General features: G+C 43.5%; 1 protein-coding gene across 1 annotated transcript in view; it reads right to left on the reverse strand.

The window, feature by feature from the left end:
- CNGA1 (cyclic nucleotide gated channel subunit alpha 1) overlaps nucleotides 1-18,550 on the reverse strand; it is a 33,275-nt gene that overhangs the window by 2,040 nt on the left and 12,685 nt on the right. The window contains exons 2-7 of the mRNA XM_089777643.1: nucleotides 16,299-16,421; nucleotides 10,059-10,121; nucleotides 9,666-9,695; nucleotides 9,461-9,574; nucleotides 5,755-5,862; nucleotides 1,815-1,921 (exon numbers count right to left, since the gene is read on the reverse strand). Of these exons, the coding sequence (XP_089633769.1) occupies nucleotides 1,815-1,921; nucleotides 5,755-5,862; nucleotides 9,461-9,574; nucleotides 9,666-9,695; nucleotides 10,059-10,121; nucleotides 16,299-16,405 (529 nt within the window). The 5' untranslated portion in view covers nucleotides 16,406-16,421. The remainder of the gene's footprint in view (nucleotides 1-1,814; nucleotides 1,922-5,754; nucleotides 5,863-9,460; nucleotides 9,575-9,665; nucleotides 9,696-10,058; nucleotides 10,122-16,298; nucleotides 16,422-18,550) is intronic.

The following is an 18,550-nucleotide window of genomic DNA, read 5'->3' on the forward strand; positions in this document are numbered from 1 at the left end:
GTCTGGGAGGGGGTATGGGTACAGGAGAGCATTCTGGCCTGGGGGGAGGGCTGCAGGGCCTGGGAGGGAGTTACGATCTTGGGTAGGAAAGGTGGGGATTGCAGAGGGTTTAGATAGTGACCTAGGGCAGGGAGTTGAGGGGCAGGAGGGGCTGGGGTCCCGGGGCAGACTATAGGTAGGAGTTGCTTACCTAGGTGGCTCCCAGCTAGCAGCCCTGCAGGACTCTGAGGTAGGCTCCCTGTCTGCTACAGCCCCAGGTTGCTCAAAATGGCTGCTCATCACTCTTGAGAGCCATGCTACTGATTTAGGTATATAAATGTGAAGTTAGGAACCTAATTTTAGTAACAAATCTTTGAAAATATTGATCCTAACTCTTAGAGAGAGCAAGTGAATTCTATGCTTTGTCCTGTTCTAGATAGTTCTCAAATTCAGCCAGCAAAGACTGCATTTGGCTTACATGGTGGCAAGAGGTTTATAGATTCCTTATTAATGAATAAGTGTGGCATGTCCTGATTTGCAGCTCATAGGCTAAAATAAAGTGGGTATAATTTTATGTTTCCTCTACTAATATGATCATTTGCACACCAGAGATTCCCTACAAACAAGGGCAAAGGATGCCTTCTTTCTTAGGGGTTTCTTCTCTTCTTTTAGAAAATATTTACTATTACATTATAAAGTTATTTAAAAATCTTTAACAAAGACAAAAAACTAAAATTTCTAGCTTTAGTTTGATTAAGTAGTACAGTTTGGCTGCGTCTAGACTGGCAAGTTTTTCCGCAAAACTTTTCCTGCTTTTGCGGAAAAACTTGCTAGCTGTCTACACTGGCCGCTTGAATTTGCACAAGAACACTGACGATCTAATGTAAGATTGTCAGTGCTCTTGCGCAAATACTATGCTGCTCCTGTTCCGGAAAAAGCCCTCTTGCGCAAAGTGTTTGCGCAAAAAAGCCCCGATGGCAAAAATGGCGATCGGGGCTTTCTTGCGCAAAACTGCGACTAGATTGGCACGGACGCTTTTCTGCAAAAAGTGCTTTTGCGCAAAAGTGTCTGTGCCAATCTAGATGCTCTTTTCCGCAAATGCTTTTAACGGAAAAACTTTTCCGTTAAAACCATTTGCGGAAAATCATGCCAGTCTAGACGCAGCCTTTGAGTATAGTTTCCTTTGACTGGGCTTTTTAGGAGTATTATCAGTGGATGATACAAATTAGCACATCCCTGCCACAAGTATAATGCTGTTTTCTATATAGTAATTTTACATTTCCTAACAAACCCATTTTGTGCCTATTCAGAAGGACACTGCTCTCTTTTGTTCAGACAAATTCTCATTGAATTTCAATGGCAGTTATGCCTAAAAAGGGAAGGTTGAATTTGTCCCTGCTTTATGGAACATTTAAATTAGGACATTAAACTAGATTATAGATAAACTCATGTCTGTTATATAAAGCATGATGAAGTGTACTGCCAAATATAAGCAAATGTGAGCATTTGTGAAATATTTGAAGTGTGACTCCAAAACTGTAGAAATTATGTTTCCAGTGGAAGAACTTCAGTTTTAGACTCCTTTCTGCTAAAAATCAGGATGACCTTGTATCTCAAGAGATATTTCAGTGTTAAGTCCTTCCCTCAGTGAGGCCAGAACGCTACCAGAAAGATACCTTACATCATCATTTCATAGAAATAAAGTGTAGCTGGACAGTCAATCCTAGAGAGAGACAATTCTTTATTTCTTTTGGCCCCTAAGTCATATTCTGATGGGCATTTTAAAGTGCCTACCGAAGATAAAAGGAAGATAATTAAACAGCTGGTACATTTACCTGTTCTTATCCGTACAAACATGTCAGCAATATAGATTATATCTGATATGTAATCAAAGAAGAACCACATTCCTAAATATTCATTCTGAAGTTCATCAAAACAGGCTCTGGGTAGGAAAAAAATACACAATTGAAATAGTCCCATTAGACCAGTAATTACAGTAAAATTGCCATATATTCAGAGGCCCTACAGATTTTTGTACATGATCTCTAAAAGATCTCGGTCATGCTTGTTAAAAAACAAAAGTATTTACAAAGTGTATTTTAAAGCTTTGTGGAAAAATTTGGTTTTGGATCTGATTTCAGAACAACAAAAAGGACTGAGGGGGGTGTAGATTGCAAAGTTATTGTAAGAAGGGTTGCAGTACTGCTATCCTTACTTCTGCAATGACTTCAGAGCTGGGTAGCTAGAGATCAGCCACTGCAGCCTGGGAATCCAGCTCTGAAGACAAAGCCTCTGCCAGAAGCAGTGCAGAAGTAAGGATGGCATAGTATACCTGCAGAAATGGGCCCTCAGTTAGCTTCTGCCACTCTTTGTCCACTCAGCTCTGAAGGCAGCAGCACAGAAGTGTGGGTGGCATAGTATAGTATTGCCACCTTTACTTTGGCACTACGGCTGGCATGGCACTGCCTTTGAGCTAAGCTTCTTGCCAGCAGCTGCCAGTTTCAAGCCTATGAACTCTGAAGATAGCACAGGAGTAAGGGTGGCAAAACTGCAACTCTACGTAACAGGGCACATCAGCCCCATATTGGTACTGAGGGGATTAATCCCACTGTTTGGTCTGAGAAGACCATGCCCACAAGACTGGGCATTCTCTAACTGGGGAACACATATAAAAGGCAGTAACCCAGCTTAGAGTGGATGGTCAGTGCAGAAGGACCTGTGACAGAAACTCCTGCTGAAGAACTGCTGATACCTTGGTTGGAAAGCCCTGTTGGGTCACAGGGCCTAGCACCCAGAGAAGCCTTGGGGGCCCACTTTGTGGAGGAGTCCCATAACTACAGGAGACCGCAGACAACAGCCCCCAGGACAGAGGGTAGGAAATGACCCAGAGAAGGTGAGCAAGTGGTACCTCCCACCCGACTGAGTCAGTGTGTTGCAGTTGAATTCACTGCTGACATGGCGGTGGGCCACCCTCCCTGCAATTAAGGCCAAAGGATGAGGTTCAAAGGGAGGAAAGGAAACTACTTTTACTGACTCTAGTCATTGGGACACACTGCCCTGCAAACAAGGGCATGGTTACTGACTCTGGCCACTATAACTAACTTTGGGTATGTCTACACTACAGTGCTAATTCGAACTAAGTTAGTTCGAATTAGTTAATTCGAACTAAGCTAATTCGAACTAACGCGTCTAGAACTAAAAACTAGTTCGAATTAGCGTTTTGCTAATTCGAACTAGAAAGTCCACATTGAGTGGACTCTGAACAGGGCTTAAGGATGGCCGGAAGCAGTGCCGGCAGGGCATCAGAGGAGGACTTAGAGCGTGGAGATGCTGTCTCAGGCTAGCCGAGGGCTGCGCTTAAAGGGTCCCGACCCCCACCCCAGACAGACAGTTCTAAGGGGTGCCCCGCTTGCAAAGCAGTCCTGGCTTGGATTGCCCGGAGTACCCACACTGGGCACATCACACCACTCGGCCATCAGCCCGGCTGCACTTGCCGCAGGCTGCCATCTGGGGAGAGGGGGCAATCGGGGGGCTGCAGGAGAGCTTCCACCCCCAGAAGCCTGCAGAGCCAGCCCGTCCTCCCGATCGGGGGCTCGTACCCCATTCCTCCCTCACCTCCTTCCACTTACCCTTCCTTAGCCACCCTTCTTATTGATGTACAAAATAAAGATAACGTTTCTTCCAACATTGACTCTGTCTTTATTGAACAAAACTGGGGGAGACTGGGAAAAGGAGGTGGGAGAGGGGAAGAGAAAGGCTGGGAGAGGGGAGGGCAACTAACATGATCAGGGGAACAGGTCCCAGATGAAGAGAGGCTACAGAGACTGGGACTGTTCAGCTTAGAAAAGAGGAGACGGAGGGGGGACAGGATAGAGGTCTCTAAAAGCAGAGGTTGGGTGGAGAGGGTGCATTCAGAAAAGTTCTTCATTAGTTCCCATAAAGAAGGACTAGAGGACACCAAAGGAAAGGAATGGGTAGCAGGCTTCAAACTAGTAAGAGAAAGTTGTTCTTCACAAAGCAAATAGTTAACCTGCGGAACTCCTTGCTGCAGGAGGCTGTGAAGGCTACAACTAGAACAGAGTTTAAAGGGAAGTGAGATCAAGTCATGGAGGTTGGGTCCATGGAGTGGTCTTAGCCAGGGGGTAGGAGTGGTGTCCCTGCCCAAGGTTTGTGGAAGGCTGGAGAGGGATGGCACGAGACAAATGGCTTGCTCACTGTCTTCGGTCCATCCCCTCCAGGGTCCCTAGGGTTGGCCGCTGTCGGCAGACAGGCTACTGGGCTAGATGGACCTTTGGTCTGACCCAGGACGGCCATTGTAAGCTCAGGGCTCAGGGTCGGGGGTCTCAGTGGACCCCCTTGATTTTCATGCACACCTGCTCCTGGGTGGCCAGGCTGGCAGCTCTCCTGCCCTAGACGGCCACTTTCCTGTGCCTAGTGCGGAGATCGTGGACGAGGTCCACGATGTCCACACTAGCCCAGGAAGGTGCCCGCCTCTTGCGGTCCAGGGCAAGCTCCCGGGAACCGCCAGCCTGGTCCCGGGAAGAGGGGGTGGGCTGGGGGACATCGGGTGGGTGGCTCTGTGCCGTGCCAGGTGCAGGGTCTGCTGGCTGGGTGCTGGCAGGCTTGCACCTGGCACGGGCACCGTAGCCAGCCCATGCCCCTTTAAGGGGTCCGGGGCCGGGAGGGGGGCATAGAGTTTCCCTGGTGTTGGCCAGAGTGGCCACCAGGGAAACCTGGGGAGGGCTAGCCTCCCACTAGTTCGAATTAAGGGGCTACACACCCCTTAATTCGAAGTAGCTAGTTCGAACTAGGCTTAATCCTCGTAAAATGAGGTTTTCCTAGTTCGAACTAAGCGCTCCGCTAGTTCGATTCAAATTCGAACTAGCGGAGCGCTAGTGTAGCGGCTATGAATGTTAGTTCAAACTAACGTCCGTTAGTTCCAACTAACATTGTAGTGTAGACATACCCTTTGGGAGTAACTTTGGCCATTACGTCTCACTGCCCTGAGGGAAAAGGCTGCTGTAACTGACTTTGGCCATTAGGCCACGTGGATCTAGAAACTGATTTAGGCCAATAGGCTGTAGCCTACCTGACGTGAGAGTGGGACCACAGGGAGAATAAATATTCTCTCTGCACTCTACGTGGTGGTGGGACTCAACAGTTCAGTGACAACCCCTCCTAAAATAACCTTGCTACCCAGCACTCCCCTGCAACATACTTTTGGGTCAGGACCCCCAATTTGAGAAATGCTGGTCTCCCAGTCAGATCAGTATAGTATAGAGAAAAGAACACCAAAGATCAGCTTTTCACAGGGTGGGAGACCAAATTTCATAATTCGTGACATGTTTTTCAAAGCCATTAATTTGGTATGTCCCTGTTTATATTGATTATAACTTTGCCAAACCTCCTTTAATGTATATTTAATTACCAGGGAGCATAAGACTGATAAGAGTATTGAAGCATCAGATAGAAAAAATAATGAAATTAAGTTAATGCAAATCCTTTACTGAACTGGACAAAAGACATGCTGGAAAGAACTTCAGAGATTGTAAATAAATGTGTGTGATCTCCACTACTGAAGATAAGAGTCTGTAGACCGTATTTAATACCAGATTGAAAAGATAAACACAGTAAAAGCATTGAGTCAATACATTATCTGCATCCATTCTATATGATAAACAAAAAGCTTTCCTTGTGGGAACAAGATATGAGGATTTCATTACTTTAATGGGGAAAAAGAGAAGTTAAAAACAAATGCACAGTGTTATACATCACCTAGCAATGATCATGGTCCAGTTGTACATGACAGGTACGGCGATGCAAAACAGCCAGTAGTAATACAAGTTTCCTGATGGATCAATAACAAAAAGATCTTTCTTCTCCCTGAGCAATAAGCCCAACAGAAAGGGAATATTAATGGGAAACTTATAAAAATGAAACTTATAAAATGGATTTTAGGAACTACAAAAAATGTTCTGTGTTTACTAACATATGCTGATCATTTAGTTTAGTAAGCAATTTGTTAGTGCAAGCACACCCTTAAATGAAAATTAGACGCCTTGTTTGAATGTATGGAGCACAAGAAACTAGATGGTGAATATGATTGGGATTTTAGAATCTAGGACACCCCACCAAGAGAAATTAAATTGGCAAGCCTCAATACAAAGTCACAGTGACAAATGTAGTTTCAACTTTTTTCAAAATAATCTCTTTCCCACTAAGTTAATTTTCTTCTTTGTAGGTTAGATGACTCAAAGCATCTATGCTTCATCTTTTCAGAAGATAAATGGTTATGTGCCCATTACTATTTAAATACGTTGAACAGATCATGCCTTCAGTATTAGGGGAGTCCAACACTGATTGTGAAATAGTGCAAAGCATGGCAAATAAAACTAAGGAACTTAGAGCATTCTATTGCTTTCTGTTCCTCTTGCCTTTTCCCCTAACCTCCAATCTGTTTATTTACATTGTAGGTGCTAACGCATCTCTGGATCTTAGTTTGGATGGCTGAGGCTTCTTTATTATGGCTACAGTCCATCCTTAACAGTGGGTTCTCACAAGGGTGGTGCTCAAGTTTTATACAAAGTTCTGAATAGTTCTATCTTATAACCTTCTTGCTCAATATTTGTATGGCATTATTGAGAGGGTCAATAAAGAGACGAGGACTGTATCATTTCTAATAGGTTATTGACATGCAGCTTCGTCACCATTTATTGTGCCCCAGGTAAAATACTGAGGGCATGTCTACACTACCACCCTAGTTCGAACTAGGGTGGTAATGTAGGCAACCGGAGTTGCAAATGAAGCCCGGGATTTGAATTTCCCGGGCTTCATTTGCATATAGCCGGGCGCTGCCATTTTTAAATGTCCGCTAGTGCGGACTCCATGCCACGCGGCTACACGCGGCACGGAATCCGCACTAGCGGACATTTAAAAATGGCAGCGCCCGGCTATATGCAAATGAAGCCCAGGAAATTCAAATCCCGGGCTTCATTTGCAACTCCGGTTGCCTACATTACCACCTTAGTTCGAACTAGGGTGGTAGTGTAGACATACCCTTAGTGAACTTATTATGTCTGTGATTTTGGAGCATGAAACTGTATCAAATGCTTTACCGAAATCCAGGTATATTAGATCTATTACATGTTATCTATTCACAGTTGAGCGTAATAATAGTGAAATTATCAAGATTCTAAAAATACAGTATTGGGATATTTAGATTTTTAAACTAAAACAGGTTACCAAAATCTATGTACTATATATTCAGATTCTGAAATTACATCCTGCTGTAAGTGGACAGTAACATTCTGTCTTGTCTTTCAGAAGAAGTGATAATGAAAATTGCTTGACTGAAGAAGATGGAAAAATTTAAGTACATAAAAGACTTGTCTATACACAAGAGCTGTGTCTACATTTGCACCCTTTTCCGGAAAAGGGATGCTAATGAGACCAGTTGGAATTGCAAATGCCGCGGGGGATTCCTACTTTCAAGTAGGAATAAGGGATCTTCTGGAAAAGGGTTTATTTTCCACAAGATCCCGTCTAGACTGGCGCTTTTCTCCGGCAAAACCCTGAGCCGGAAAAAAGCGGCAGCCATGTTCATGCAAATGCCGCGGGGGATATTTAAATCCCCCGCGGCATTTGCAATTCTGAAGTGTCTCATTAGCATCCCTTTTCCGGAAAAGGGTGCCAATGTAGACACAGCCAAGGGGTCTGTACATGGAGTTTTGCTGATTAACTTCATGTGTAGACATTAGGGATGTGAATGTGTACCCAGTACATAGTTAACCAATGAGACTGTGCTCATAGGTTAATCTTCACGGTAGCATGTATGCATGGGGAGCTGGCTTAAAAGCAGTAGCATGGGGGGAGGGTGCAGAGGCAGCAGCATGGGGGAGGAGGGTGTTGTCGGGAACTGGTGTGAGCAGGAAGCCAGCTTAAAAGGAGACTTTCCCCAGAGTCTCCTCACCTCTCCTTCCTCCCCCCCCCCCCCCCGCCATGTAAACATGTAACGGCTGAAATTTTTCAGCCGTTACACATTTACCTAAATAAATGCATTTTAACATCCATAATGGACATTTTAATTCCAGAATAAGAATTCCTTGTGTCTGTTTAGCTTAAGCCCTAAAAAGGAACAAGACACAACTTGGACACTTCTGCTCTAGAGTAAAGTTATGTTTACACTGGGAGTTATATCAGTCAGGAATATGAGTGAAGCTTCCCTTGGGGAGCTAGCACCCTGCCCCACATCTTCCAGCTGAGGACACACCCCTGCTCACTTCTATCAGCCTCCTTGTGGGCCTGTCTGGCATGAAAATGGGGTCTGAAAGCTCCAATAGATGGGGCAGAGGCTGAGAGCTCAGTTGGAGTCATAGAAGTGGGCTGAGAGCCTGGAGCTCCTCCTTTATGCCAGGAACCACAACAGTGGAACATCTCTTTCTCTGCAGTCCTGTCCCTGTTCCACCCACAACCTCTGCTCCATAGCACCCCACACTGCCTCTTCCCCCTAAGGCCCTGCCACTCACTCCTATGCATACATGTCCTGCTGCAGCCCCCAAACTAGAAAAGTTTTGTGGCCACAGCAGATATGAGAGCTCCAGCAGTCCTGGGGATGTGGTGGGAGGAGATTTTTTTCAGGACCCCTAAATTAGTTAGGGCCCCTGGGCATGGGCCTCCTGGGCCCATGTTGTTATCTGCCACTACCCCTCCCCCCCCCACCCATGGCAGCACAAGGCTTGGAGAGCCTATCCTAGCCTCCATTACTTTCTGCCCATGGTCAGGAGTGTGGAAAAAAACCAATCCTTTGAGTAACATACATTTCACAGACAGAAGCACCAATGTGGGCAGCTCTACAATGTCAGAGGACGTTCTCTCACCAACATAGCTACCAACACTTTTTGGGGGTGGTTTAATTATGTTGACAGGAGAGATCTCTCCCGTCAGCATAGAGCAAGCTACACAGGAAATCTTATAGCAAAAAAGCCACCTCCCTAGTCAACAAAAGTTTTACCAACAAAAAGTACCAGTGGTGACAGTGCTTTGTCAGTGGGAGATGCTCGTCCAATGGCAAAGCTACCACCACTCATTGGAGGGGTTTTGTTGTTGTTGTTGGCAGGGGAGCACTCTGCTGCTTTAAGGAGCGACTGCACTGTATATGTCACAACACCACAGCTGTACTAGCACAGTTGTGCACTATAAGGCATGCAGTGTAGACAGAGCATAAGTGTACATTGTTCCTGTTTAGGATTTAAGCTTAATAAAGAAAAGGCATTTTATTGTGGAATAAGAGTGTCCATACATGGAATTAATTAAGAACAACTTCATGAACAAACAAGACCTAACAGTGATCAGCACTTATCACTTATCTAGGGCTAACATACATAACACGCTTGCAATAAACCTATGAATATATTCAGTTGTACAGGCAAAGCATTCTTACTAAAACATAACACTACTCTGAAACCAAATAAAGAACACTTACTCATCTTTCTTAACTTTCTTCTTATGTTTATCTTTATTTCTATGTTTTTCCTTCTTTTCCTTGTTCTTTTGCATTTCTGTGTCCTTTTTCTTTTCCTTTTTACCTTCAGACTTGCTAAAAATGGATTCAAATGTTAGTTTTACAGATAAACTAAAATGATAGTTTGCAAATAATTATCTTCTGCAATGTAATATTATTGTCTTACCTCTTCTTTTCTTTTTTCTTTTTCTCCTCTCTAAAAAAGAAGCAATATTTCTGTGACAGGCTTTTGGGATGCATGTAACTATTATTTCCACTATTTTTCCTATTAAAATCTGTTGAGTTCTATAAATCTACCTATATATTTAATTATTTTTACCCTTGATTAAAATCTTTTATATCGTTTTCAACTATTTCCATTTTTGTATGATTAAGTGGGACATTAATAACTTTTGTGTTATAAAAACATTGGCTGTGCATACAGTTCAGACGTTCATGTAATTTCTTATTCAATTACTTGTAGGATACAATAATTTGCAAAGAAAGGACTAAGTGTATTGCATTTGTTGCTACTTTTTACACTACAAATAACTTTATACAAAAACTGTAGAGTACTTACTCATCTTTATTACTGTTGTTGTTAACATTGTACTGTGCAAAGGCACTAGGTTGGCACTGTTCCCTAAGAAACAGTAAAATAAAATAGTTATGTCTGCTGAATGATACTAAATAAGCTAGCAAGTGTAAAATAGTCCTTTAATGTAAGGTTTACTACTGCATAAGTTAGTTAAGATTGCCTAATTGTTTTATAAGTGTAGAATGAAAATATTCACCAGTAAATATATAGATGAAGAAAACCCTTGAAATGTTGTTTATGTCTCTGTTTTGCATTCCTGGAGTTTCAATACTTTTGAAAAGAAAAGAGGTGAAATCTTGGTACCATTCAGACAATGAGGAATTTTGCCATTGGCTTCACTGCAGTCAGGATTTTACCAATGATGTTTACCCCATTAAATGCCTGTGTGAGGCTGGCAGACGTTGGTCATCTGCGGGCAGAATCAAACCTGGGACCTCTGGTGTTTAGGACATGAGCCTCTATCATATGAGCTAAAAGTCAGCGAGCTGGTAGCTAAGGATGTAGAACAGACTTATTATTCTCTTTGTAAGTGGTGTCAGTGCCACTATATGAGACAATACACCACACCAGACGGACTGTGGGTTCCACCTGACCACCATGGATCTGGTTTTTAAACTGCAGGGCTGTGTCTAGACTGGCAAGTTTTTCCGGAAAATCAGCCGCTTTTCCGGAAAAACTTATCAGCTGTCTACACTGGCCGCTTGAATTTCCGGAAAAGCACTGACAATCTCATGTAACAAACTATGCTGCTCCCGTTCGGGCACAAGTCTTTTTCCGAAAGACTTTTGCGCAAAAGGGCCAGTGTAAACAGCACAGTACTGTTTTCCACAAAAAAGCCCAGATCACGAAAATGGTGATCGGGGCTTTTTTGCGGAAAACCGCGTCTAGATTGGTCATGGACGCTTTTCTGCAAAAAGTGCTTTTGTAGAAAAGCATCCTGCCAATCTAAACGTGCTTTTCCGAAAATGCTTTTAATGGAAAACTTTTCTGTTAAAAGCATTTTCAGAAAATCATGCCAGTGTAGACGTAGCCCAGGTGTCTTAGTAGCTTCTAAGGTATTCCATATTTAGGCATTCAAACGGACCATAGGAAGTAGTAGTTAGAGTGTAGTTGTTTGCACAATTAACTGATAAGCCTGGGCACCACCACCCCCTCCTTGCCGCTTTTGTATCAGAGGCAGCAATGTGGGGAGGTGGGAGCCGGTGCCCATGGGGAGCCAGCTTTTAAGCTGGCTCTCTACATGTGATGGCTCCTGTGGAGTTGCCTGCCTCCCCCACCTGCTGCCTCTCTATAAGACAGGAGACGATATATTCAGGGGGACAGCTTTTAAACTGGCTGTGTGTGCATGCCAGCTCCATGGAGCTGCCTCTCCCCCACTTTCTGTCTCCCACAGAGGCAGCAGTGACAGGGGGGCAGGCGGAAGCCAGTGCTCAGGGGGAGCCAGCTTAAAAACTAGCTCCTCCTGAGCCTGTTAGTTAACAACCCTACTGCCTCTGCTAGAGAGGCAGCAGCACAGAGGATGTAAAGAGGGGTGAGCAAGTGGGAGATGGTATACGCAGCGAGCGGACTTTTAAACTGTCTCTCCGTGAATGATGCTTTCACTGAGCCATCTGTCCCCTGCCACCTCCCACTGAGACAGCAGTACAGGGTGGCAAGAGGGAGCCAGTGCTCTTGAGAGAGAACTTAAAAACCAGCTCCCTATGAGCACCAGAGCCACCTGTCTGTCTTCCTTCCCCTCCCCCGTGCTGCAGCCTCTAATAAAGAGGCAGCAGTGCAGGGAGTGGGGGCAAGGCGGAAGTTGGTACATGTGGGAAGCAGCTTTCAAGACGGTTCCTCATGTGTATCAGCTCTAGGGTGTATCAGAAAGAGGCTGCAAGGGTGGGGGGAACGAAGGGAATGCTTCAAAGCAGCAGCACCACATGGAGCCTGGGGCCAGACTCTGGCCTCCATGCAGCACTGCCACTTTGAAATGCTGCGTGCAACCCTGTACCACCTGGGGTATCCCAGCCTGCACACAGCATTTCAAAGTGGCAGCACCACGTGGAGCCCAGGATCAGTTGGAGACTACCTGCTCCTCTAATCCCGGGCTTCCTGTGGCATTTTAAAGCAGCGTGGAGCCTGGTGTCTGGCCTTAGGCTTCAAGTGGCTTTGCTGCATTTAAGTACCCCCTCCTAGGGCTGTTGCTATACTTCAAAGGCAGAGGCACCCTATCAACTAATCAAATAGTGGATGCAAAAATGCATTGAGTATTCAATTAGTCAATATTTAACATCCTTAATCAGCTCCCACAGAGCCACCTGTCCCCCATGCTGCTACCTTTTTATCGAAGGGAGCAGGGGGAAGCAGGCAGAAGCTGGCTTAAAAGCTGGCTCCCTGCAAGCACTGGCTCCTGCCTGCCCCACTGCATGTAAACATGTAACCAGTAAATTTCCACTGGTTACAAGTTTATACAATTACACATTAGTTAACAACCCTACTGAACCATTTTTTAATGACTGAGCAAACTGAATGCACATATAGGGAATCTGGTTGTATTATCAAGGTCCCTGTGTTTTAAAATTAGGCCCTATCCATTAATGTTGCACCTAATCAAAAAAGATTTTATTAAAATTAGATACAATAAAATTATTTTGTTGCATAAAGTGAGATTCCAAAATAAGCAGATAAAAATCCACCTAAGTAGGATCATATGGACAAAGTCAAAGATTTGATATGTTCCCCACACAAGGAGCACAAGACTCACATGATTTCTTCTGCTATCTTATCACAGTGATTATGATTATTACAATTATTGCTCCATCTTGGTTGTGGACCTTGAATTTTTTCCAAGAAAGAGTCTGGGATTTGGCAGCCTTCATTGGAAATCCTCTTGTCCCACTTCTTTAAGGTATTCAGAAAGTGAGGTATTCTAAAAGTAGATACAAATACTAGTTAAAGATTTTTTTTAAATAAGTGTAATTTCTTTGTGGGGAAAAATAAACCTATATATTGAACCCAAATGTCACAATAATTACTGTAATCAACTACCAGGAACAAATCTGGCACCATGACATAGAATTAATCTAACTAATGATTACTGCTGAGAGATTCTCAGTTGCTTAGATTTGAGGGCATTCCTTCCAAAATATCTATAGGTTGGACCTTCCTGGTCCAGCACCCTTGGGACCTGATCGGTTCCAAACTAGAGGATTTGCAGGATCAGGGGAGGTCCCTCCCCTCATGGCCTGTGCTGATCCACTGCCCCTGGGCTAGGGCTCCAGCCCAGCCCCACTGCTGCCAGACTCTAGCACCAGCCCCCTTCTGCCTCCCCGGCTGGAGCTCCGTGGCCACTGCTGGTGTACCATGGCTGGAATTCTGCAGCTGGGGCTGAGCTCCCTGTCTGGGACCAGGGACAGAGCTCCCTGGCTGCCTACAGGGTCAGAGCTCCGTGGCCACTGCTGGCCCTGTTACTGACCAGCTGCTGGAGCCAGCACACTCTGCCGTGCCACCTGCCCTCACTCCTGACATGGGGCTCCCAGCTGAGTCACTGGTCCTCACTGTAGTGCTGCTACCAGACCTCTCTGTTCCTGGGCTCTGTAGTCCTGCTGGACCATGGATGTTGCCAGACCAGAAAGTCCTGGTTTAGGGGCGAGGAGTCCTGTGGCATCTTATAGACTAACTGAAGTGTAGGAGTATAAGCTTTCGTGGGCAAAGACCCACTTCGTCAGATGCATGTATCTGACGAAGTGGGTCTTTGCCCACGAAAGCTTATGCTCCTACACTTCAGTTAGTCTATAAGGTGCCACAGGACTCCTCGTCGCTTTTGCAGATTCAGACTAACATGGCTACCCCTCTGATCCTGGTTTAGGGAGATACAACCTGTACTATATGTTTTAGAGAGTTTGTTTAAATATGAGTGAGATTACCAAAATATCTCCCTAAACTTGTATAAATAACTGGATACATAGATAAGTAAACAACTAAATATGTAGACATACTAAATGTAGACATGTGCTAAATGTGGATCTCTGGGATGTAACTCACCCCTGTAGAATTCTTTTCACTGCCTGAGAGTTGTTTGTGGAACCACTACAGCTGCCCCCACGCTCCTGTGTTTGTAATATGGATAAACCATCATACTCTACAGCCAAGGACCTATAATTAAACAGTATGTACAGTGAATAAATTAACTACTGTACTACAGCAACAATTCATAAATAGTGGTCCCCAGGAATGATTTACTTGTGTTTTATCTCTAAACATTAAAGTTGCATTAACATTATTTTGGTATGTTTTTTTATTATTTGTAAAGCACTGAGAGTGTGCTAGGTACTGTACTAAATACAGAAGAACTTTCAGTAATTGTCCCCATATACTGTACTCACTAATCCTGCAGAAAATACAAATCTAAGGTTCCAACCTTGCAAATTCAGTGGAACTATCCACATGTGTAGAGATAAGAGCATGCATCTTTGCAGGTTTGGGATTAAGTTGTGGAGTTACACCAAGAAGAAAATGTACCCCTATATTAGTGTGCATTGCTTGATCATAGGATGTTCTCATGGAATTCATGGTGCATTCTTTAGTGAACTAGATAGTCTATTTAATAGCAGAAGGAATAATATTTGTACAAAATGAAGATAATATGTCTACTGAGTGCCTCCTCCAGCCTATTAATGGGAACTTTAAGCGCAAATTTCTGAGGGAGCACTGTTCATTTCACTTTAATATTTGGGGTCCAATTTTTAGACCACCTTCCTAAATTGCAGCTACACCAGACATGCACTTGTACAAATTGGCTAGTTACATATTCCTCAAGCAAAACTTGCATACACAATTTTGTGCTGAACATCTGTAAATCCCATTGAAATCATTTGGACTTGCTGCAGATGCTCATCAGACCACATTTATTTATTTGTCTAAACACAGATGTCTTTAGGCACTCAGATTTGAAAAATGTAGTCACATAGTGTGCATCTAGACAGAAGGGCTTAACTCGAAATAAGCTACGCAAATTGAGCTATGTCAATTGCATAGCTTATTTCAAAATAGGGAGCATCTACACAGCTCTTATTTTGAAACAGAACACTCTTCCTCCGACTTCCCTTACTCCTCGTACAATGAAGATTATAAGAGTCGGAATAAGAAGTCCTCCAGCTTGCCAGTATTTTGACATTATTTCAAAATAACTGCCTGCTGTGTAGATGCGGACTAAGTTATTTTGAAATAACATTGCTGTGTAGAAGTACCCATAGTAACTTGTTTATAAACAAACCGCAGACTATAATGTGATTTCAGTGGAAGCTCCAGGTGTTTAGTACCTCTGAATATCAGAATATGCTTATTTAGAAGCCAAAATATGGATGGAGGTGTCTAAATTTGGGCAGCCAAATATAAAAGAACTAGCCTATGAGCAATCATAATTTGTTGTTCCCTTTTTGAGGGGGCTATATGATCTATCATCTGTGTCAGAGGATATTTTTTCAGCTCCCTGCTTTGAGGAGACTAAATTTGGGCAGCCAGATATGAAAGTATAAACCTGTGAACAATCACAATTTATTATTCAGTTTTTTTGCCATATGATCAATCATCTGAGTCACAGGGTATTATTTCAGCTCCCTGCTTTGAGGCAGCAAGTTGCAGACACTTGAAATAATTCCCTTTTCTATCTGTAAAATTATCTACAAACATTTTTAACTATGTGGTAGTTCTTTACAAAAAAGTTTTTCAAAATGGCCTTCCTAGTGTTTAATGCTCACATATATTTATTCAGAATACTATTCCATCTTGCTTAGCTTTCAGTGGACTTCTTCTGAATAAAAAACAGCTCTGTTCAACAGCTACAAATAATCAGATAAAAAGGGTTGTGAATGCCAACAAAGAGGGATTAACTCACAATTATATTTTTTCAGTATTTTCCCAACTCAAGCAAGAGGTACTTTGCTGAATGGTGAAAACTTGGTAATGACTGTTTGAGTGTATTTTTGACTAGTTGAACTCATTCTTAAGGAAGTAAAATCATTTGACTAACAAATACAGTTACATTTTATATTATCCTAATTAATTACAATGGACAATGTATCACAGGTAGGTTTAGCCTTTGATAGAATAGCCTTATGAACAGAAGAGAGAAGACAACAAGACAGGGACAAACATCTGTTCCTCTGTCATTCCCATTGAAAACTAATACAAATGAAAACATCCTGAGAACTGACTTTGACCTAATTACTATACTTGACTTACCTGCTGTCTCCATTCTCCATCCTTCCTATGCCTTCATCAGCATTTTGTACTGCCAGCCTGGGAACATTTATATAGGAATGATGGGTGTTAATCACGCCAATCTTCATGATCAGATTTGTATTCCTTGGGTGAGAGAGAAGGAATCATTTCAAAATGGGGGAAAAAAGTACTTTTGTGGTTCTGTACAAAAATAAACCTTAGAATGCCTGACTTTTACATGTTACCTGCTCTTGGGCAAAGAGTAGAAAAATGATCATAAAAAGTAGAGAGATGCAATTTATACATTGAGCCCTTTGTTCCTGAATCATAATACATCTAGGCTACGTCTACACTGGCACGATCTCGCGCAAAAACTCTTTAGTGCAAGAGTTCTTGCGTTAAAGTAGATGTGCAAGAAAGCGTCTACAAGCATGTGCTTTTGCGCAAGAGATGTGCTTTTGCACAAGAGTATCCATGCCAGTGTAGATGCTCTCTTGCACAAGAAAGCTCTGATGACCATTTTAACCATAGGGCTTTCTTGCGCAAGAAATTCCTGTTGCCTGTCTACACTGGCCTTTTGCACAAGAACAGTTGCACACAAGGGCTTATTCCTGAGTGGGAGCATCATAGTTCTTGCGCAAGAAGCCCTGATTTCATACAATAGAACGTCAGTTTACTTGCGCAAGAACACACAGCCAGTGTAGACAGGCAGCAAGTTTTTGCACAAGAGCAGCCGCTTTGGCACAAGATCATGCCAGTGTAGACACAGCCCTAGATAACAGGAGGCAGAATCAAGAAAAAAAATTGTCTTCCACAAATGGGACCATTCAAATAAAAACAGAAATGTAATAAGACATAATTGTGTGCTTTAAGAATCTTAAGCAAGGCTGCTTTGTAATGTAATTCTAGGTATATGGATATGATTTACATATATGTATGTATAATTCAATAAAAACACATGTAACACATAATCTCGATTCACATTACAACATTAAAGTCTAGCACTGTAGTTCCTTACAAGCATGTAGCTCTCTCAGGGTTCATCTACACAACACTGTAACTCGAAATAAGACAAGTGATTTGAGCTACACAAATTGTGTACCTTATTTTGATGCTATTTCAATATAGATTATTTCGTCATTTGGCACTGTCTATGCAGTGCCAAATTTCAAAATAAAGTGCTATTCCAAAATGTCCCTTATTCCTCATAGAATGAGGTTTACAGGGAAATTGGAATAGTGAGCCTGAAATTATAGGCTTGCTGTTAAGACCTGGGATAACTATTTTGGGATAATCCGATATCCCAAAATAGTGCTGCAGTGTAGATGTACCCTCAGGAGTCAGTGGAAGTTCTGTGTATGTCGGTAGTTTGGCTTCAGGTTTAATATTTGACTTACCCCAAAGAACACTGGAAAATATTAAGAATTGTTAAGTATAAAAATATGTCAAGCACATACCCTATTAGAATAATAAATGGCAAAGGCATTCTAGCTGAAGCATACCCCCCGCCTCCTCCTTCCCTCCTCCTTCCATTTTTCATAGACACTTGTCATATCTTGCCCGTGGTTAGATTGCAAGCATGTCAGGGCAAAGGCTGTGTCTTCCTATGTGTCTGTACAGCACCTAGCACAAGTGGGCCCTGCTCCTGATTGGTGCCTTTACCTGCTACTGCATACAATTAAGAAGTAATAAGAGAAAAAGACTGATTAAGAGACTATGAGCAGGGCTGTCCTTAGGCATACGCAGCTGTGGGGGGCACTACTAAATTCAGGGCACCTGATGCTGCCTACGGCCACCACTAGAAGGGGACATCAAACAGGTAAGGCAGGCAGCTCTGGCTCTGGCAGACACATTGCCCAGCCCCTGTAGACTGTGCCCAGCATCGCTCACCCTCTTCACCTTGCTGGAGCTAGGAGCAAGGCCATGTTTCTGAGTGGGTGGGACCCAGACAGGGCTGGAGACCAAGACTGGGGCCACAGCTGGGGGCAGGCATATGTCTGGGAGTGGAGCACTGGGAAGCAGCAAGGAGCCCAGCCCAGGGGCTGATGGCTGAGTCCTGGGTGGCAGTCAGGACTCCACATAAAATTTAGTATGCTGCGACATGCCCCCAGTTCCTGCATCTAAGCCTCTCTGTTCTGCTTCCACTCTCTGCAGCAGTCCTGAGAGCAGCTCCCACTACTCCTGTGGCATGGCCACTCATCCCCCACCTGCCTGTAGTAAGTTGAGGGTCTGTAACATAAAATCAGTAGGCCTGAAATCTAGTGAGCAAGACT

The sequence above is a fragment of the Pelodiscus sinensis genome, chromosome 4 (genome assembly GCF_052426305.1).
Source record: "Pelodiscus sinensis isolate ZL-2025 chromosome 4, ASM5242630v1, whole genome shotgun sequence".
NCBI classification, from domain to species: Eukaryota; Metazoa; Chordata; order Testudines; family Trionychidae; genus Pelodiscus; species Pelodiscus sinensis.